Here is a 23,911-nt window from a genome sequence, read left to right as displayed (position 1 = left end):
CTTTAAAATCACTAGGTCCTAGACGAACCTTTTCTTGAAATAATGATTCTTCAAGTTGCAAAATGTAAGCATTAAACTCTGAGTTTTTGTTTCTAGACTGGTCCAGATCTTCTTCAAGTTTTGTTCGTGCTTCTTGCATCCTTTGATTAAGTTTCTGGATATGAACATTCTTGTTTCTGCATCTTTGCATCCAATTTCTAGCAACTTCTTGCTCTACCTCAAGTTTGGTGTTGAAATTCTTCTTTTCCAACTCCCATTTTTCTTTTTCAACATCGAACTCTTCAATCCTTTGGCCCCTAACTTCAAGTTCGGCAATCAGATGGTTCATTTCAGATTCAAATCCCTTGAATATGGTATTTTTCTCATCTTCAAATTTCTCAAGCATGTCGTTCTTTATCTCTTCTAAATCTTTGGCTCAATCCCTTTCTTTCTGCATTTCATTCATGATCTCGCGGTGTTCAGTTTTGTGTTTTATAATTCGCTCTCTTCTGTCAACCTCAAAATCTTCCATTTTTTCTTTCCTTTCTCAAGGTTTTTGAGTAGACGGCTATTCTTTCCTTTCAAATTTTCAACTCGACTTTTCTCGATGTTCAATTCTTTGGTCATTTGTACTGTTGATTGGCTCGGTCCTGATGCTTTCCGAGATTTATATAGCTCCTGGTAATTTTTCTTTAACGTTCTAAATTCACTGTCAACTTTTTCTTTGTTTTCTCTCAACATTGCACATTGTGATGAATGAAAGTCAATGTCAACACCCAACATAGCTTTATCTCATCTCATTTGTTCTAATTTTCTCGACCAACCTTCTCTTTCTACTTCAAACTCAGCTCTCAAGATTTCAATCTCTGATGGAACCACCTTAATGCGATCTTCCATAGAGATATCCTCATTTTGGTCTGGTAGAGGGATATTTTCATTTTTCCTGACAGATCTCCATTCCTCATAATCAGGAGTTAACATTTCTTTTGCTGCTGTAGCTCGGATACAAAAAGTTGTTTTCCAAGCTGTAAAGGCCTCCATGATATTTCTTTTATAATTTTTGCTGTGGAATGCGAACTCAGACGAATGTAATCCAGCAGTAACAGGTACAAATTGACGACCTTCATACTGTCTTATGACCAGAAGTGGTGTATATCCGATTCTTCCCCACAATCCGAGCAGCAGTACCCAGTTGTAATCACCACATTTGTAAAAGAATTCCCTTTGGATTTTCCATGGGGCTCGCCAAACAATATCATCGCTTTGCAGATTTCGAAAGGCATTAATCCACATATCTTTTGTAATTTTTTTCGGCCATTCTTGCTCCAGAAATTCTTTCAATGGTGAGTAGTTTGTATTAAAGCGCTGGTATGAAACCTTTTCTGTCCTACAAAAATGGCTACGGATCCAGACATATAATAATTGGGTACACCCTGAGAATCGTCCACCTCCTAGCTTTCTACAAGCGTTTAACGATCTGAAAGTCTCTGCTAGAATTGCAGAAGCAGGATTAACCCTTTTTGGTAGCTGCTCAAACAAATCTACTGCTGAAGCTTCAATATATCCCAATACTTTTGGGAAGATGACCATACCATACATACCCAGAGCAAAGAGATCGAATCGTACTTTAGTGTCTGGATGACTCTGAATAAGTTTTTTAATGTTGGTCCAAGCAATGCCATCGCTTTCGCCCTTTTATTTTGTACGGGATACCACCCATTCCTCTCGTACTCCTGCAATCTTTGCTAATTTAACTCGAAAAGGTTGAGCATTAATTGACCTTGAATAAATTTGATTCTCCAAAGCCCCTTCTATATGTAGCAAAGTTGTGTACTCTTCAATAGTAGGAACCAAGTCCTCCTTATTGAGAGTGAATCAATTGTACCATGGATCCCAGAATTGAACTAGGGCTCGAAATAAGTCATCATCAACTTCGACATAGAGCAAATATGGGATGTCTCCGTAAGTCTGATAAAACTGCAACTTTTTGTTTGAGTCCCAACTCTCCCAAATGCCTCGCAAATCTTGCATATCATTTCTTTTTAGCGAAACTGGAGCATAACTGGCTAACTCAGATACATAGTCATCCTGCAGACTGTCTCCCCCTTGTCTTTGTAGGTCCTCAGCCCACTGTCTTACTTCTGAGTTTAGAACTATTTGATTTGAACACTTTTTATCCATGGATGAAGGTTTTCCAATGAGATAATTAATACGAGGATCAATGCCTTTTATCATGTATGATGTTATGCAAACAGAAGAAATAAAGAACACAAAAAAATGAATTAGTTTACATAATAAAGGAAAAAATAATTTAATAATAATGTCTACCTAAATATCTTTATTTAAACATGCTTTCTTCATACTTTAAATAATTTAAATTCACATGCAATTTATTCAGTAAGAAAATAAATAAATAAATTAAAAGGAAAAGTTAGAATTCATTTCTCCTGTGTGTATACCTATTTTGGACAAAATTTCGGCATGGCTTCAGATCAGAAGAATTTCTAGGTTTTATTATATGCAGGGTTTCAGATCTAAGAATAAAGGTACCCGAATTGTTCTTGTTAGTGCCCCCTTGGGCTGCTAACCCTCAATCCTAGTCCATCACAGACTAAAGTGGACTGAGTTCAATTCGAGGGGATACACTTCTCTATGCCTGACACGGAGAATAAATTCTCACGAAGACATAGAGCATATAAACCCCGAAAGTTACTTGCTAGGTCTGACACAGAGAATAAATTCTCATGAAGACGTCGCTTTCACTCCCACTTAAAAGGGACAAACTCAATTATAGAGTTTTATGTTATGCAATGCAAGTGTTGTGTGTGAGGAGAAATGTTCAAACCTCTGATAGAAAAATAAATAAAATACTTGCAAATAAAATGAAATAATAATAAAATAATATATATAAATACTATGAAAATAATAAGTATATAAAAATTTTGAAAAGAAAGAATTATAAATTAAATATATGAATTTTAATTTATAATTAATAGAGACAATTTATAATTGATTTTAAAAGCTTGGCATTCCCCAGCAGAGTCGCCAAGCTGTCGTAACCGGTTTTCGTCCGGGCACGAATTTTTTACTTGGCGGGAAAAGTGATGTGAATAAATGTTTTTAAAATAATTTGGGAGTCGCCATTGGCCTTTTGGGTCAGGTAGGTCGAATACCTAAAAATCAACCTTTAAAAGAGTTTTTAAGAAAACATCGATTAAAAGATAAACTGATATGCGTTTTAACCAAAAATTCATTCTTTTTAATAATAAAAAGGGATTCGTGGTCGGATACGTTTAGGGAAGGATTAGCACCCCTACAACGCCCAAAATTGGTACTTTTTAATTATAAATTGTCTCTATTATTAGAAATTTAAAAATTCAAAATATATTTAATTTATAATCCTATTATTTCAAAATTATAATTATGAAAAAAAAATATTAATTTATATATATTTATAAATAAAATATTTATTTATTTAGAAATATCAGAAAAGGACTTCTATGTGCCTTAAGACATCTCTTTTCTTCGATATTAAAAAATAAATAAATAATTAAAATAATTAATATATAATTTAAAAAATAGGATATTTATTTATTTAAAAATATCAGAAAATGGACATCGAGTTGTTTTAACACTTCCCTTTCTTAATATTAAAAATAAATAAATATTAAAACAGGATTAAAATAAGTTAAAAGTAATTAAATAAGATTTTAATAAATAAAATAGATATATATATTTATGGCTAAATAATAATAATAATAGTAATAATAATTAAAAGTAAACATATAAAATTAACATATAACTAAACAATGAACAAAATTAAATCTATATATTTAAAATAAATAAAACTTGTAAAAAATAAATAAAAATTGAAATTAGTGACTAAATTATAACCTAATAGAATTAAATACCTAATTCATAATTAATTATTTAAAATTTCAGTGGCTAAATATGTTATTCTACATTTTATTAATTTAGTGACTAGATTAAAATTATATCAAATTCGTATATAAAATTAAAAGAAATTAAAACATGTTATTCGGGGTTTAAAATATTAATTAATAAAGTTACGAGGACTAAATCAGTTATTTACTTAAAATATCTATTATTATGCAAAGGACTAAAATAAATAAAATTAAAATTATTAAACCAGATTAAAATGATCATAAATTTATTTAGTGACTAAATTATAAAATTACAAATCTGAGGGACTGCGGACGAGGTTTGTCCATATATGTAAATTACGCATATACCCCTTCCCAAAACGACGTCGTTCGGGAAGGGATATATATTTCCCTAAACGGCTGGCCCGAAGGGCCAGCATCCTCATTTCTTCTCTTCTTCCTCTTTCTCTTTCTGAGAGAGTTTTTAAACTCCCTCGCCTCTCTCTAACTTCCCTCATCGGAGGGAAGTCGATCACCGGCCGGCAGCCTTGTGCCGCCGATAACCTCACCGCCGGCCACCGCTTCCGGTGGCCGGAAAAAACAAAAACCTCCCGAACGATAGATCCGAGTGATCTACGTTCAACTTTGACCTTAGTTTTACTTAAAACGTCCCGTATTTGCCTAGATCTAATAAAAATACCTTCGGTATTTTGCTTCTCCGGCGGCCTATGAACTCTGGTGGCGTCGCAGCTTCTTCGGTAAGGCTTCTCTTAATTTTTGTTTCGATCTTTTGATGGTTTGGTTGTTGTGTTCTCTCTATCTCCTTTTTTCTTTTTTTTTGTTCTCTGTTCTTGCCCTCTGTCCTTCTCTTGTTTGCAGGTGTTCGGCTTTTATAAGCCTCGCCAATATCTTCTTCGGACTGGGTAAAAGATTGAAGCTTGGTGAGTCACCGAACTTCCAGTGGTGACTCACCGTTGAAGGCGACGTGTGCTGCAATGGCTAGGCCTTCTGGATCCTTCAGTTGGCGTCGTGGCAGCGTGGTAGCAGAGGTTGACGAACGGCGGTCGCGTGGTCCCTAGGGTATCATAACCCTAGGGTTTGCATCTGGAGGTCCTTGGACCGTTGGATCAAGATCTGATCCAACGGCTGAGAGATGAGCGACGGCTGAAGCTGAGATCAAACCCTAAATGGGTTTTAGGGTTTCTATTAGGTTTGGGCTAATTGGGTCTTTTGTAAATGGGTCGGTCCAGTCTGGATTGGGCCTGTAATAATATTTATTAATAATAAAATAATAATAATTATTATTATAATTATAATAATAATAATATAAATAATATTCAAATGAAAAAAATGAGTATCTTCATAAGGAATATGAAGTGTTATAATTGTATTTAGAACATATTGAAATTTGAGTATGACTCTTGAATTACATATGAGGGATAGGATTTTGAGGTTAAAGATGATTTTCATGGATATAAGTTAGTTTAAGTAATGATGATTGGGTTTAATTACATGATAGGGGTTTAAAAGAGAAGAATTGAGTGAAGAATTGATGATTTTCAGGCTTAAAATACAATTTCTGGGTTGTGTGTATCGATGCACATTCAATGTGTATCGATGCACTCTCAAATAATGAACATCAAATGTAATTAGTGCATCGATGCATAAGGAGCGCATCGATGCACCTGTTTAAAATACAAACATCGAATGGGATTTATGCATCGATGTATAGATAGTGCATCGAATCACCCATCAAGGGATGCATCGATACATGGTGTAGTGCATCAATGCATACCTTTTAAAAGATAAAAATAGCTTTCTTTTTAGCCTAAGGAATGATAGTTTAGAATATATCAATTAGTATATTGATATATATCAATGTATTACTATGTAGATTTAGAACGTAATCTCGTTCTGGAATAATTGAAGGATTAGAATCGAGTCAAAGCAAGACTAAGGTGAGTACATATTAGAAGTATGGTACAATGGAATAAGACTTGTGATAAGTCTAATTCCTATGTTGATTTTCATAGCACAATAGTTATGAACATGCATACATGATAATTATTATGATACATGCATAAAGTATATATGTTCATATGATTTGATAAATGATATATGTGAATAGATTCAAATGCACATGTGACATGGTAAGTGATATGAGTTATGTGATCACAAGAGAAATGACATGAATACATGAACATATGAAACATAAGAATAATGCCCATGGTATACGATATGAGAGCTATATGTATAGTTGGCATGCTAAGAGTCAAATGTTCTACGTGGTCCTTTGGGACATATATGTATCCTTTGGAACATTTACAGGGTCTTTTGAGACAGATTTGATCCACTGGAATATGTATATGGTTCTTAAGGAGTGGTATTTCGGGACAAATACAGTACATAGGTCCTTTGGGATAAAATTTTATAGCCCCTAGTGGGACCCCATACGAGTTGTGGTGACAGTAATAGTGCACAACCTCAATGTACTCAAATACCTTGAGTTCTCAAAAATGTACATGGGCCTATAAAAGGTTATCAAAGGTAATTGCATTGTTATAGTTATATGTTACCATATTATTATTGTTTATATTGAATTGTATACGACAGGATTGAATAGATAGATTGCATGTTCATATTCATACGGAATGCATTATTATTATATTTACATGTCTCACTAAGTCTATGACTTAGCGTGTAAGTGATTTACACGTAGGAACCAAGAATCAAGAAGAGCAGAAATAGGGTGGCAAAAACAACAACACTGTTAGAAGATCAGATTAGAAGTAACGGATAAAGAATGTCTTTTGTTGTGTATAGTGTTGGCATGTAAGAAAAGTGTCTGTTACAAATACTCTGATCAGTTTTGTCTTGTTTTGGTTAACTTGTGTAAAGTAACAATGTTATTTTAATGAAAGTTTTCAATTTCCTTGATTTTTCGTCAAGAGTCAAAGTTTGAAAAGTCAATGTGACACCTCGGACTCGTATCCGGTTCAGGTACGGGTTGAGGGTGTTACATTTAATGGTATCAGAGCTACGGTTTAGTAGATTCTCGGCATAAACCGGAGTCTAGATTGTCCTATAACGTATTCATGCCAACAAAATAGTGAAAACTTCTGATATGATATAATCGTAAGTATGTTGTTTTGCTAATAGAACAATATGGTTATGTTCTTATAGATGTCCGGACATGGTAGCTCTAGAAGTGAAGCGGAAGATGATACGCCCGTTGAAAGTAGTAATTCACCTACCCTGGCCAGGCAAAGTGAAGAACAGACACCTTCTGAAGTGTCTGTAACTAATCAATATGTGTTCTTCATAACACTGGACACAGTATTGGTGCATTTTCATCCTTCTCTTACTTCAACTCCGAGAATAAATGTTGAAAAGGAGTTGAAGGGTTTAGGAGCACTAGAGTTTAAAGGTGAAGCTGAAGAAGGTCTTGTTGTTGCGGTCTTTTGGCTTAATGATGTAAAAATTATGTTAGATGGTATTCACTGTTCTAATGTGGAGAAGTTAGATGAAGTGGTCTCCTTGCTTTGTGGGTAAGCGAGAATCTGGTAGACAAACGTCACTCTGAGAATGACAAGTGACGAAGTGACCTGGTCCTTGTTCTTAAAAGAGTTCAAACACAAATATATAGGAGACCAGTTTATCAGGCAAATGAAGCAAGAATTCTTGAACCTGAAGCAATTGGACCACACTGTATATGAGTATGAGTGCGAATTTATTAAATTAAGTCGCTTTGCAGCAGAGCTAGTGCCTACAGAGAAAAATGCTTGCGAGTGGTTTGTCTTACACCCAAGTTTAAAAGAGATGCTGATAGTGTTGAACTTATCCTTGTTTCAAGAGGTAGTAAATCGTGCTAAAGCCTTAGAGAGAACTCAAAATGAAAGATTTGGGAATCAAAGAACCCAACCATCTAAAAGAACTGGGGTTTCATCAAGTTTTGTACCATCTAATAGAAGTAGAGATTTTGCTTTCCGATTTCCAGCATAATCAGAGTCGATGGCATCCGTTGCAAGAGAATCAAATCAGTTGAGAGCTAGACAGACTCAATCTGTAGGGTCTGGTGATGGACGAGCACAACAGAGTCAAATTAGACAATGTGAAATTTATGGAAGAAGTCATAGCGGAACGTGTAGGGTAGTTACTGGAGCTTGTTTCTGATGTGGTGAAGTGGGACATTTCATGAGAGATTGTCTATTGGGGACAGGAGAACCAGTACAGTCGGAGCGGTCTGCTTCGATGTCTCAAAGAGGAAGAGGTAGAAGTCAACTTGAATCCTCTACTCAACAGGAAATACGCTCCACTGCTCGAGTGTATAATATTAATACTAATGAAGATTTTGATGATCAAGAGATGATAACAGGTACCTTTTTATTATGTAATAGATACTTTATGATATTGATTGATCTGGACTTGCATATTCATATATTAGTAGTAAATTGATGTGAGAATTGAGAATTCAATTACAAGTTATTTATAGTGATGTGGAAGTGACAAATTTATTATGGTACAGTGTTTGGATAAATAAGATATATTGAGAATGTTCCATTAGAATTTAGAGAATTGAATTCCCTGTTAATTTGATGGAATTACTATTCAAATGATTTGAAGTAAGATTGGAAACTATAGAGTTAGAGGATCTCTATCGTTCTGAAATAAAGTAGTTTCTTTACTTCAGTGACAAGATAAGGTAGAAGGAATGGGTGTTATTAGGGGAATATTAAAAAACAAGTGATGGATATTTGGAGGAATTGGAAAATATGTACATTAATAATCAATTTATAAGACAAAGGTAAATGGAATGTTTGAATGCGAACGAAGGAAGTTGTATTATGGATAAGTGAGAATGAAGGTTTGATAAGTTAAAGAAATGGAGGATGAACTATTTTTTTATTGGGAAGAATGTATAGTATGTGAATGGTTTGATGGTGGGGTATGTTTTATTTGAATAAATGAGTTGAATAATAAAGTAGTATGATAGTGAGTGTAATAAAGATAAAGGATTTGTATGTTTGGCGGTAGTAAGAATTGACAGAAAAGTTTAAAATGATAAGGAGGGATATAAAAGGAATGTGAGAGCATCAAGGAAAAAGGTAATGGAAGAATTAAAGTAATGAAGTAAAGGTTATGATAGCACAAAAGATTTATTGAAGAGGTGATATGTGAAAATGAATAGTAGATGTGTAGACAGTATCTTATCTCATTGTATAATGAAAATTCGAGGACAAATTTTCTAAAAAGGGAGGGAGATTTGTAACATCCCAAAATATGGGTTAGTGACTAAATTGTAAAACTTCAGAATTTGGTGATTAAAGTAGGATGATTGAATAGTTTAATGATTTATTTGGAAGGATTGTTAGTAATTATTAAGTGAATTGAAGGGTAAAATGGTCATTTGACCAATAAATAAATTAAAAGGTGATAAGGATGAGATATATGCATGTGAGAAATGAGGGGGAGAGAAAACAAAGTTTCCAGAGTTCTCTTTATCCTTCTCTTTTCTCTCCATCGTGAACCAAGCTAGAGCAAAGGTGAGTTTTCTAATTAGTTGGTTATTTGATAAATTAAAGGTTAGGTTTTGATCATTAGATGATAACTAAACTTAAAGAAAGCTTAAGTTGTCTTATAATAAAAAGATGAAGAAGTTATAAGAGATTAAAGAAAATGGGTTTTTAAATAATTTATGGAAAAGAGTTGATAAGTTGAATTTGAAGTTAAATTTGACTTGTCATCATGCTAATTAAGGAATATGAAGTGTTAGAATTGTATTTAGAACATATTGAAATTTGAGTATGATTCTTGAATTACATATGAGGGATAGGATTTTGAGGTTAAATATGATTTTCATGGATATAAGTTGGTTTAAGTAATGACGATTGGATTTAATGACATGATAGGGGTTTAAAAGAAAAGAATTGAGTGAAGAATTGATGATTTTCGAGCTTAAAATACAATTTCTGGGTTGTGTGTATTGATACACATTCAATTTGTATCGATGCACTCTCAAATAATGAAAATCAAATGCAATTAGTGCATCGATGCATAAGGAGTGCATCGATGCACATGTTTAAAATACAAACATCGAATAGGATTTATGCACCGATGCATAGATAGTGCATCGATGCACCCGTCAAGGGATGCATCGATACATGGTGTAGTGCATCGATGCATACCTTCATTAAAAGATAAAAAATAGCTTTCTTTTTAGCCTAAGGAATGATAGTTTAGAATATATCAATTAGTATACGGATATGTATCAATGTATTACTATGTAGATTTAGAACGTAATCTCGTTCCAAAACAATTGAAGGATTAGAATCGAGTCAAAGCAAGGCTACGGTGAGTACATATTAGAAGTATGGTACAATGGAATAAGACTTGTGATAAGTCTAATTCCTATGATAATTTTCATAGCACAATAGTTATGAACATGCATACATGATAATTATTATGATACATGTATAAAGTATATATGTTCATATGATTTGATAAATGATATATGTGAATAGATTCAAATGCACATGTGACATGGTAAGTGATGTGAGTTATGTGATCACAAGAGAAATGACATGATTACATGAACATATGAAACATAAGAATAATGCCCATGGTATACGATATGAGAGCTATAGGTATAGTTGGCATGCCAAGAGTCGAGGGTTCTACGTGGTCCTTCGGGACATATATGTATCCTTTGGAACATTTACAGGGTCTTTTGAGACATATTTGATCCACTGGAATATGTATATGGTTCTTAAGGAGTGGTCCTTCGGGACAAATATAGTACATAAGTCCTTCGGGACAAAATTTCATAACCCCTAGTGGGACCCCATACGAGTTATGGTGACAGCAATAATGCACAACCTCAATGTACTCGAATACCTTGAGTTCTCAAAATGTACATGGGCCTATAAAAGGTTATCAAAGGTAATTGCATTGTTATAGTTATATGTTACCATATTATTATTGTTTACATTGAATTGTATACGACAGGATTAAATGGATAGATTGCATGTTCATATTCATACGGAATGCATTATTATTATATTTATATGTCTCACTAAGTCTATGACTTAGCGTGTAAGTGATTTACACGTAGGTACCAAGAATCAGGAAGAGCGGAAATAGGGTAGCAAGAACAGTAGCACTGCTAGAAGATCAGATCAGAAGTAACGAATAAAGTATGTCTTTTGTTGTGTATAGTGTTGGCATGTAAGAAAAGTGTCTGTTACAAATGCTCTGATCAGTTTTGTCTTGTTTTGGTTAACTTGTGTAAAGTAACAATGTTATTTTAATGAAAGTTTTAAATTTCCTTGATTTTTCGTCAAGAGTCAAAGTTTGAAAAGTCAATGTGACACCTCAGACTCGTATCCGGGTTGGGTACGGGTTGAGGGTGTTACAATGTATTCCATTACTGTCTTAAGTGTGACATCCTCTCCACTTGGAGCATCTTCCATCATTGCGTCTCCCATTGATTAGTCGTCTTCATGGCCAATGGAGTTCATTTGCTCCTTCTCTTGCTCTAATCCAACGACATCCTTGACACGCAATATGGTATGTTGCTCTTGTGTCAATAATCCATTTAAGTGAAGCATTAGATTGTAATGAACTGTTAGCAAAGATACCTACAAGATTAACAGCAGAATCTGCAGAGGGTGGCTTGTTCAATAGATGCAAAATTTGATCATATTAATCTTGAGTGAATACTGAAGCAGAATGAACCTAATTAGAACGAGTGGAAGTAGGCATCGAATCAACATAAATGCTCGAATTTGCCACAACACTGGAAACACCTTTCTTTTTAGTGAACTTATAATTCAGAGGAAATCCGATCAATCGATAGCATTGATCTTTCTTGTGGCCTTTAATCTTGCAGTAATCACAAGCTCCAAAAAACTGTTTGCGTTCATAAAAAGTAACATAATTAGAGAATAAGGCCATCATATCAAGTGCAGCAACCACAGAGAGATGAGACCTTTGAGACTCTTCTTGAATCAATATAGAATAGGCTTGATTCACCATTGACAAAGGTTGCATGAGCAAAACCTGACTCTGAATTGCTGAATATGAGTCATTTAAACCCATCAAGAACTGAAATAGTTTATGTTGAACGAGATGTTTCATGTTCTGCTGGAAAACTTCACAATCACAAGCAGTGAAGGGAATTAAAGACTCGTATTCATCCCATAACATCTTCAAACGAGTGAAGAGTCCAGAAACAATAGATTCACCTTGACAAATCGTAGCAATTTCTTGATGCAAAAAAAGATACAAGAGTCATCTACCTTATCAAACTTTTCCTGTAAATCACTCCAAACAGAGGCAACACTAGAGGCAAACAACAGCCCAACTGATAAATCCTTGCTAACATCATTCAAAATCCAAGATAGAACGACCGCATTATATCTATCCCATTGCACCTATAAAGCGTCGCTGTAATCACTACGCTGACAAGAACCGTCAATAAACCCTAGCTTGTTCTTGGCCATCAATGCAATCTTCATTGAACGACTCTATATGTTGTAATTATCTAATCCAACTAGAAACTGAGAGATGAGAAGAAGCCTAGGCATATCGGATAGATGTAGGTATAATAGGTGAATGAAATCAATCTCCTCGGCATGAGGTATTTTTTAGAGAAAAAAAGGAATGAAATTGGGGAAAACAGTGAAACTGGTCGAAAGTGAGTGGAATGAAAAGAAAATAATAAAAGAGTGCCAAAAAATGAAATGAGCAAAAGATGAAGAACTGAGATTAGGCTGATACCATATTGAAAATACTTCTGATTTCCTTATATTATCAAATGTATACAAATTACATATATATAGTATTAATACTAAGATAATTGCTTCTAACTAATCTCTAACTAACTCCTAACAACATAACAATATTCAACTAATTTCCTATGCTCAACACTAATATTGGTGACCCAAAATTTACAGTAGTTTTCTCAAAATGCATGGCTTCCTGGTGGACAACCGATAAATTTTATATTCATTGGCATTCAGTTGTTTTAGAATTCAATGTCGAAAAGTATCCATGGGTGATTGAGAAGGGAAATACTCGTCACTTATGGGCACAAGCATATCTAACCGGTCATTTCTTTGCCAATATTCACTCAACACAAAGGTGCGAATTTATGAATGCTTCACTCGCGATTGCACTGAAACACAAGAAGACATATTTAGATGTTGTTCATGCAATTGAAGAATGAATTAGTAGAATGCGTATGAACAAGTTGAAAGCGAATTACTTAAGTTCCCAGACGAAGCCCTTCCAGATCAAAAAACTAATTGACCTTGAAAGCCATCTTGCTAAGATTTATACGCGCGAATCTTTTCGTTTGTTCCAAGAAGAACTTCAATGGGAGACGTTGTACCAGATTCAGGAAGAGATTCAGTCCTTATCAGATGAATGTCAAAATTATATTTTGACAAAGTACAAAGAAAAAAATAAGACGTTTGAAATCAATTTTGATTTCGGTACAAAAACCCTAGATTGCTCGTGTAGAAAATTCGAGACCGTCGGACTTCCATATTGCCATCAACTTCATGTTTTAAAGCACTTGGATTACACATATTTTCCCGGGTCATTGATTCAAAGTAGGTGGACTAAGGATGCGAAGGCTTGTGCACCTAGTTTTGTTGACTTGAATGTGCCTCCAGAAGTAATGCAAATGGCAAGTTTCGCTGCTCTACGTGCAACGTCAAGTCGGTTATGCTACATTACATCAAAGACAAATGCGTCTTTCAAAACTGCAAGAGATGAGATGAAAAGACTAACAGAAGAGTTTGAAAACTCATTTTGTTTGAATGATTCAGTCAACTAGAGTAGTGTAGTAAACAACGTTTGCGACCCTCAAAGAAAGTAACGCAAGCGAAAAGAAGTACCAAAGAACAAGGTAGAGAAAAAAATTAGGCGATGTGGGTCAACAACGGTGAGGGACATAACAAACTAACATGTCCTCAAGTTAAGCTCAGTTTGGAAATAAGCACACAACCTAAATCAACTGATTTTTTCGAAGACGGAATGGAATAACCATTAAGTCCCGCACATGATGACAATTATGTTAGTGACATTTGGAATAATGCAGACAACGATCTCCATATATCGTAACTATCAACATGACTCCTACTATGTATAAGAAACATGTACAACAACCTATTGCAAACTTTTCTCATCTCATACATAATTATATTCAGATACAAAATTATAAATCGAATACAAAATTTCCCTTATATTTACATCATCACTCCCTTTTGTTATTCATGTGTCTTATTGAAGCTTTTGTCTATCCTCTCTTCGTTTATTTTGATCGTGGCTTACGAGATCGTTTAATATTCACATACGATCCCATTCTCCAACAACCTATATTCAAATTTTCAGTACGTTAAGTATTGTAAACCACACAATTTCAATCTACGACTTTTAACAATTTAAACGCAAACTAATTTTTAATTCAACTTACAAAATACCAGTTGCTCCTGTAGAACCGATCAATTCCATCCACATAATCATATAAATGCCGCAATCATATCTGTTACAAAATTTGAATACCACACATGTCAATTATGATCCACAAATCTTTTGCATTATAAATTTGAATAACATCTCATACACATTCAATTGCTCATTCTTCTTATGCTCCACAAATTTAAAGTGTTTCAATGGGACCTTTAGACGGCCACATGCTTCTACAAAAATGTGTTCCTTATTATAACTATCTAATATTGTCATTTGTATTAAAAAATATCAAGTTATGATCCAGACAAATTATGCATTATAATTTACATAATTTTCTTTCATACATACCAATCTTTTAGCATCCTTCACTCTATGTTTGGCCGCTGGAGATAAAAATAGACTATCATATATCGTTGCAACAGTTCTACCATATCCAACACCAACAGATACCGTGATCAGGATATGCAATAAACTTCACACCCAATTAGATAAAATTCAAAATTATATATCCTAAAACATCATTTTCCATTCGTATGGTGTCTTACCTTGTCACACTCGATGAATTTCACATAGTCATCCAATATCGACCCTCAAAAGCTCGCAACACCATCAACAATTGTGTTGCCCTCCAATGTCTGTTGTTGTATTTACGCGACAATCATTATTAATTTATCGTCTATAACACTACTTTTTAACATTTATTATTTTAACTTACCGCTAAGTGGTATGGAAAGTAGCCAATCTTCCCGAGTAACTTTTTCGATTCGTAACATAATGTCAAGCCGACCAAATCAATAACCTTACAAAATTAATTACACAATCAAAACATATTCATTAGGTTTTAATATTTTTTACTTTCTACTTACCGCACCGCCAACCCATTCCATAGGCTTCAATGTTTCAATGTTGTTTACAGTAGTAAATTGATTTCCCATTGCGATTACAACATATCTATATGAAGCATTAGGATTAATATTTTGTCATGAAATATTTAAATATCACTCACAAATCAATATATTGTACTTACGACGATTCTAACCCACTATTCCATAAATAATCACACATTGCAGCATCGTAATCACCAATTTCGCTTGGAATTTATGCTTTTTCAACCTACAATTTTGCATACAAATTTTTGTCACAACAACATAATAAAAATCAAATTAAGTTTTCTTTTATTTAGCTTACATTCTGCTTCTTCTTGGGTGCAGGATATTCTGAATCTAAATATGCATCTATAACACTCTCTGGTGTATAAATCACATCCACATCCTTTCTCCTCACTTCCTCCTCACTTCCTCCATCTTTTGTTCTTCATATTTTTTTAATTCATCGTATTTTTCCTCTACATAACTCTTCATCGCATTTATTTCACCCTTCATTTTTCCCCTTCATCCAACTTTTTATCAACCACCCCCTTCACCCTCGTAAGTTCACTCCTCAATTCCACAGCTTCCTTCACCACTCCATCAATTTTTCCACCCGTCACCATCTTAAGTTCACCCCTCAACACCTCAACTTTTTTCACCACTCCATATATTTTTCCACCCACTTCCCCCTTAAGCCTCTCAATTGTCTCTTCGACTCTTAATTATCTTTGCAGAATATCAAAAAGGAATTTTTTACATCCTCCAATTCAAACATCAAAATGTCAAATTTACTCTGTTTTCCCTCACCGTCATCCCCCTACAACCTCTTCTCCTCTGCCTCCATTGTCTCCTCTGCCTCCTCTACCTCCTTGCCAATAACCTTCAAAATTAAATTACAATATTAATATATTATGTTAATTTTCTTAATATTATTTCATTACATTTATTACACTTTCTTGCTTCGTCGGTCTATCCAACTTCAACTTCGCCATCACTCTAACCACCTTTTCCTTCCCCCATGCGCAGATGCATGCCACTCTGGTTCTTTCATATGCCAGCACACTATTACGGTCTGAAAAAATCGAACAGTGCAACCTGCATTTATAATTAAATTTATCATTTTATATAATAACTATACTATCATTTTATATAAAAAAACAAAAATGTTCTTCAACTCATTTACCTCTAAGATTTCTATGCACCCTTTGAGGTATCTCTGAGAGCCCTTTTGAAAGTTGATTATTGATTCAATCAATCTTGAATGGACATATTCAGCCCAATTGAATTCACCTTTCAAGTCTTCATCGCAAATCAACTTCATATTGTCCTTGTTTGTTGATGTATCACCCGTTGGATAAAGAAATATCCCAACAAGGTACAATAGAACTCGGGCCTTCAGGTCATCCCCCTCGTAAGACCCACTTTTGATTTTCTCTTCAAGTTCATCATATGTCACCTTGTGCTTTAAATCATATTTGGAGGCAAGTGATTTCCAATTCTTAGTCTTACTGACTTCTACAACACTTTTTCCTTTATTTTATACCCCCAAGACGGCTACAGCACATGAAACCCCCAGAGGAAATGAATAATCACCATATTTGACCATACATTGTTGGACATCGAATTGCTCCACCAAGGATCGACACAATTCCCTCCGAATTGGTCGATCCTTTATTCCTATCAAAGATTCAAACCCCATTTCTTTCAGTACATTCAATTACTCTTTCTTCATAAGGTGTTCAATTAATGAATTCACTCTTTTTATGCTGCACCTTGTCGACACTTCCTACATTGTTTAAAAATATATAATGTTATTATTCTTATATATCTTTTATCAAAGTATTTACAAGTTTAATGAATACCATCTTTTCATGTGTTTTCCTCCAAGCTTTGTATTCTTGTCTATCCATCTTTGATCGTGTCATGTAAGGTTCCTTATCAGCATCAGTCATCGACTTCCATTTCTCCAACACATCATTTTTCACCTAATATTAAGCATAAACGTTTCTTAATCAATACATTAATGCTAAATAATACTCAATGTCAATTTCATTTTACATACTGAACCGATGTGATTGCCAACTTCCTTCATCATTTGGCATTCGGTCATACTATCAACATTTAAAATTTGTAATCAATTTAAAGTTCTTAAATACTTTAATCCAATTATCATTTCAACAATAATAACAAAAACACATTGATACTTACTAGAAGTACATATATCCACCCTTTGGTTGCTTTCGACTCTCGCCTCAATTTCAAATTCATCTTCGCCACCAAAAATTTCAAAATCCGTTGACTTCAATTTTCCTTCATATATCAGTTTACACAAATCAAAATCAAATACTGGTTACATACACTTTATTCAATATGCAAATATCGATAACTACTCTTGTAGTAAAACGGTTTCCTTCAAAAGAATTTGAATGGTCACTACTATAAGTATCGACACATTTATACAACCTACAATATCATTTCTACCTATAATATTATATACAACTAGCGATATTTATTTTCTACCTATAATATTATATAATTGGCCCCAAATCCTTCTTGGCTTCGATTCAAAATCCCCAAACTAAACCCAAAAACCCTAATCCCTATTTCCTTCAAACGAATGGGAACACTCAATACTCCAAGTATCAGCACATTTATACAACCTATAATATCATTTTCTACCTATAATATTTAATAAAAGTATCGATATTTATCATCTACCTAGAATATCGCTTTCTACCTGTAATCGGTCCCAAATGCTTCTTTACTTTGAAAACCCCAAACAACACATAATACCCCAATTTCCTATTAATGTAATAATAAAAAAAACTAGGGTTTCGACAACATACTTTTTGATTCTGCTGCAGCAACAAACAAACACATTTCGCTTTAAAAACGCCTTCTGAAATGTAGCAACAATTACGCTTCGATTTCTCAAAAACTCGGTCGTGTTCTATCTATTTCAGAGGAAATTTAGCTATGCCCTTTATATTTTAACCGGATATGTTATTTATATTTAATCGATACAATTACCAAAGTGTCGATACTTTTATGTCAGGTGTCGATACTTTCGATAGGATATTTACCTATTTCTTTAAAAAGTATCGATAATTTATTATGCGTACTTATTAAAGTATCGACACTTTCAACATATCCAGTAGCGCTTTACTGATTTTATCATAATAAAACCTGTTTTGTCATAGTTTTACCTATTATATTGTTATGGGTCGATACATTTTTATAAAGTACCGACACTTTATAGGCGATGTTACTACTTCTCTTTTAAATTCCAAAAGTGTCGATACTTATTTCAATGGAATCAACACTTTCAACATATCCGATAGTGTTTTACCAGTTTTGTCATAATGATACATGTTTTATCATATTTTTACCTATTATATTGTTATGGATCGATATATTTTTATAAAGTATCGACACTTTATAGGCGCTATTACTACTTCTCTTTTAAATTCCAAAAATGTCGATACTTATTTCAATGGTATCGACACATTCAACATATCCGGTAGCGATTTACTAGTTTTGTCATAGTGAAACCGGTTTTGTCATATTTTTATCTGTTATACTGTTATGGATCGATACATTTTTATTTGTATCGACACTTTATTGGCACTATTACTGCTTCTCTTTTAAATTCCAAAAGTGTCGATACTAATTACAATCTAATCGATACTTTCAACATATCTGGTAGCGCTTTACCGGTTTAGTCATAACGAAACTAGTTTTGTCATATTTTTACCTGTTATATTGTTATGGATCGATACATTTTTATTTGTATCGACACATACCGACAAGCTTAGTTTGCCGGTTGCCAAATTTTTTAATATTTCTTCATGATTTCCACCTACAACATTATTATTACTCAACATTTCCAGCAGCGCTAAACCGAATTTGTTAAATATCTTATAATGTATCTGGTAATGCCGTATATTAATCTGTCTTTCCTGAGACAACCCCGGAGAAAACATAAAGTTGAAACTTTAAACTTATATCTTCACAACTTATAGGGTAAATTTCGTATTTGGTCATCCATCTATTTTTTGTGTTTCTATTTTAAACATATAATTATTATTTTTCAAAATCATATACAATGTTATATTTTGCTTTTATTTTAATTAGCGGGTCGTAAAATCTTAATGAAGACGGTGCAATGAGATTTCTTATTAAAGGAGGATTCACATCACTCTTGTTCTTTGAGGTAGAAGGGTACTTGATGCTTGGTGGATACGGAATCGAGGTCGTGTAACGATTTTAAAATCTTAAGTCAATTGTTCTAAACACTGATTAAGTCATTCGATCTATCCATCTGTCTCACGATGGTAGATTGTGCTAAAAAAATATATGGTGCCAAGTTGTTTCATTAGCTCCTTCCAAAAAAATGCTAGTAAAATGCTTATCTTGATTAGAAATGGTTACCTTCGGTAATCATGGAGCTTATAAACTTGGTCTAAATAAGTCCTTGCTACCTCTGCTACAGTGTAGGGATGAGCCAAGGATAAGAAATGGCCATATTTAGTGTACTTCTCAATAATAACAAGTATGCAAGTAAATTGTTCCCTTTGAATTATTTTTGTATTCAATGTAGCTCTTAAACATTAAAAAATTAATATGATTTTTTGACCAACGGTTTTTATCATTTATCGTTACCATACTAGTGTGGCGGTCTATGGTGTTAATGTGACAGTTCACAATGACTAGTGATGTGGTTGATGATGTGGCAAATGGGCTAAATTGCTTTTTTTAGGATTTCGAAAGCCAAATTGATTTTTGTAAAGATCAAGGGCAAATTTGATTTTTCAGAAAAATATAAAAATATTTTAAATTTAAAATATAAAAATATTCAAAAAAATTTTAAATTTAAAATATTTAAAAATGAAATTATTAAAAAGTTAAAAATATATATTATTATTATTTACCTCGAATTTAAGCTGACTTTTATTTATATAAACTTGAACTCGTTCATCCTGCATAAATTTTAATTTATATATTTACCTCTAATTATCTTAAACTCCAAATGTCTTTCCAATTATATTTCACTATTTTTTATAAAATTAAATAAAATAAATATTATAACGTCTTATAAGAAATAAATTTTAAAAGTTACATAATTAAAATTTATTTATAAATTATCATGAAACTATATAATTTTAAAAACATAAAAAGTATTTATACATTAAGATGAGCATTTTAGTGAATATAAATGATGGAAGGAAGTAAACTTCTTCTAAATTTAATCTAAAAAAGTTTAATAAGAAAAGCGACCTATGCTGCCAATTTATGTTAGATACAAGTCTATAAAGTTTAAGTTGGATATGGACTCCACCTGATTAAGGGTTTTTTTTTTGTTATCCTCAATATTTATTTTTAAATTTTTTTAAGGAATAACAAATTCGTCTCTACAAAATAAAAATAAAATAAAGCTCACATTAGAATTGATATGTGTGAACATAACAATGTAATTATACTACATAAAATAAAACTCAGATTACAATTTGCCTCTAAATTAAATGAATCGTTTAAAAATAAAATTTTCAATCACAATGGTTAATATATATATATATATATATTAGTAATTTAATTTTTATTTTTAGTATTTTATATTTAATTTTTTATATTTTTATATATTAAAATTTAATTTTTAAATGTTGTTCTAAAAAAATTAAATAAGTTCCTGAACTTTAAAAAAAATCAATTTGGTTCTCAAATTCGATTAAAAATCAATTTAATTCATCTGTCACATCACTAGCCATTATGAAATGTCATGTCAGTATCCTAGACCATTAGTACTGTGAAATGCAACATTAACATTGTAACGATCAACGACGAAAATTGTTGGTCTTTTTTTAAGTTTGAGGGTCACGTTGAGTGCAAAAATAATTCAAGGGCTATATTGGTTTTTTCTAAAAAAAAGTTTAAGGGCCGCAGGTACCTTTTTACCTATTTTATTGAGTTAATTCTATCAGTTAATTCCATCATATATCCTCAAACTATATCCTTTGTTCTAAATTGGTCCTCAAACTTTTTCAACATTTCAATTTCATAATACTAAATCTCTAGGCCAAGTTATAATATTATATATTCTAAAAAAATAAAACTTAGGTTAAACTATGGTTAAACTTAGTTATATATTTAGATGAATTTGGGGATGAAAATGAAATATTTATAAGTTTAGGGACCAATTTAGAATGAAAGTCATAGTTTGAGAATGAAATTGGAATGTTCAAAACTTTAAGGACTAATTTAAAATGAGTATCATAGTTTGAGGATGAAATTAGAATATTAAAAGGTTTAAGGACCAAATTAAAACGAGTGCTATAATTTAGGGAAATATAATGCAATTAACTCTTTTATATTAAATCTATATGTGGATAAATTGACAAGAATTTGCATTAATGACATGGGGTAATTCAACATCTTTATTGTAGCTGTGGTCTTTATTTCAGGAGTTGCGGAACTATTGCATATTACATGCAGATCTTAACATGGTACAGATTTCATTTTTAGTTTGGGGTTATGGTTATTGAATTGCATTAAATCTGATTTTATCAGTGACACAAAATAACCAGTTGAGGACACATTAAAGGTTGAAAATTAGCACTGGTTTGGACCACAAATGTTAACCCATTTTGGATTGGACTAAAGTTGCCAGTCCTATCACCAATAACATGGAACTGGTCCCCCCATCCCCCACATGGCTCGACCCAAATTTTGTCTCAGGTCACATCCCCGGGATATCAGCCCAATCAGTAACCTCTATTATTTCCAAATTTCTCACATTTCTCCATTACCATTCATTCACAGCACCCAATAAAAAGAGTAAGGTCATTCTGATAAAAGAAAAGGAAAGAGTAAGCTCAGGAACATGAGATAATCACCAGCTTTGATGAGCCATATATCATCTTCCCTAATCTTGTAAAACCAAGTAGTGATGAAGAAGAGAATAAAAATGAGACAACAAAAACACACGGTAAAGAGATGGTGCTCTCTCTAAATACACGACATAGTTAAGCCTTAAACATCATCTTCATGTGAGCCATAAACCGTAAACCTTAGGCCTTGACGCAACAGCTGAAGTAGTTGAGGATTCTCCTCCTCGTCTGTCAAGAAAACATCAAAGGAAAAAAGATTAAAAAATGATCCAACTAAGCAACTTCCCCACCAGCCTAGCACATGCATGCCACCAAAGTTGATATCTTTAGCAACCAACCAAAATTAGATAATTTAGTGGAAGAGGGGAATCTTACAGATGGGGAGTGATGATTTTGAGGGAAATTGTGGTGATCATCACTAGGAGCAGTGCTGCTGACACTGGTGGCGGTTGGATTAATGAAGTCATCTTCATTTCCAAGACTGGCTCTTGAAACATCCCTCTTGTTTTGCTTCCTCATTTCCCTGATTTTTGAGAAGTCAAGAGAGTAATCTGGGAGCTGTCCCTTTTGATCCCAGTCCCCAAATTGAGGTACTGAAAGCCATGGAGCATTTTTCTACATCAATTTCAAAACCCAAAGAACCCAATATCAATGCTTGCTTTCATTAAAACATAGGAGGTCAACAACCATTAACACAAAGCATTCAATAAAAGAGTAGAATGAACTGTTCCCTCTGGAATTCGGTAGGAACAATGCTCAAAGAAAATATTTCTTGAGATTATCAATTTTTCTTCTGTAGAATTGAGTTACTTTCACCTTTTGATATTGGAATAGTAAACAGAAAACGAAAGCCCCCCACAAATTTACTACTCCATACACTTTGTAATTGTAAAATTAGAATACTTTTCATCAATCAGTAGACTAGTAAATGTTCAACTCTGCAAAAAGACAAGAAATTATTTTGCTGTAAAGAAAAGAAACTCTAAATGACTAAAGACTCCAACTTCAAACGATTATCAGGTTTAAAATCACCGAACTTCATATCCAAGAGTTAAAAATCCAGCGGAAAAACAAAGAACACACCTCCTTGCGATCTTCCATGCTTGATATCAATAGAACAAAAATGATGTTCCCAAGGTTTGAAAGAGTAAATTTAGAAAGCAAAATGGTCAACTGCTAAAATCAAAGAGAAGGAAGGAATTGTGGTGGGGATTGATGGAGGTCTTGGGAATATAAATACAGCAGAATGACAGCACCGATTTGGGTCTCTGATTGCAACACTAATCAGCACGTAATGACACGCTTTACCTACGTGGTTTCTTTTAGCTTGAAGTACATGGGCCTTTTGGGTTTTTGCCTTAATTTGGTTGAGGTTGCTATGCTAGCTGTCTCAACGTTTATCCGCAACACGGTTTATTGGGATTTGAAAGGGGATGGTTCTTTTTACTTCATTTCATGCTCAAATTAATTTAATTCTCATTCTTCATTGGGAAATTGAGGGAATACACGAGATAAAAGGGTGATTCGACATGTTAGATATCATAGAAAAATAATTACAGATCCTACTACTTACTCCCATACCAGCGAGCCAAAATTAATATATACACACTGACACGAAGATATGATCACGTTATATAATATAAAATTATTTTAGTTTTATATAGATTTAGGATCGTTGGATGAGTGAAAATAGATGGATTAAATTAACAATAGGAAGTGAGAAAATATTTACTGAAAAAATAAGGAGTTAATCTCATCCATATATATTTTCACTCATTCAATGATCATGAATCTGAGTAAAACTAAAGAATTTTACATA

General features: G+C 33.2%; 1 protein-coding gene across 2 annotated transcripts; it reads right to left on the bottom strand.

Moving 5' to 3' along the window:
- Positions 1-22,086: 22,086 nt before the first annotated feature.
- Positions 22,087-23,323, bottom strand: LOC120122655. 2 transcript variants are annotated; one of them, XM_039141775.1, is made up of 3 exons: positions 23,176-23,320; positions 22,468-22,707; positions 22,087-22,320 (listed from the first exon to the last, which is right to left on the bottom strand). In XM_039141775.1, the coding sequence occupies exons 1-3, from the start codon at positions 23,191-23,193 to the stop codon at positions 22,273-22,275; spliced, it is 306 nt and encodes a 101-aa protein (XP_038997706.1). In that variant the 5' UTR covers positions 23,194-23,320; the 3' UTR covers positions 22,087-22,272. The 2 variants fall into 2 exon arrangements, with proteins under 2 accessions (XP_038997706.1, XP_038997705.1); XM_039141774.1 differs by lacking the exon at positions 22,087-22,320 and having other exon boundaries at positions 22,372-22,707; positions 23,176-23,323.
- Positions 23,324-23,911: the final 588 nt, after the last annotated feature.

Source organism: Hibiscus syriacus, unplaced genomic scaffold, assembly GCF_006381635.1.
Source record: "Hibiscus syriacus cultivar Baekdansim isolate YM2019G1 unplaced genomic scaffold, ASM638163v2 tig00110387_pilon, whole genome shotgun sequence".
NCBI classification, from domain to species: domain Eukaryota; kingdom Viridiplantae; phylum Streptophyta; class Magnoliopsida; order Malvales; family Malvaceae; genus Hibiscus; species Hibiscus syriacus.
Note: the sequence above shows the minus strand (reverse complement) of the source record. Positions and strands in the feature narration are given on the sequence as shown.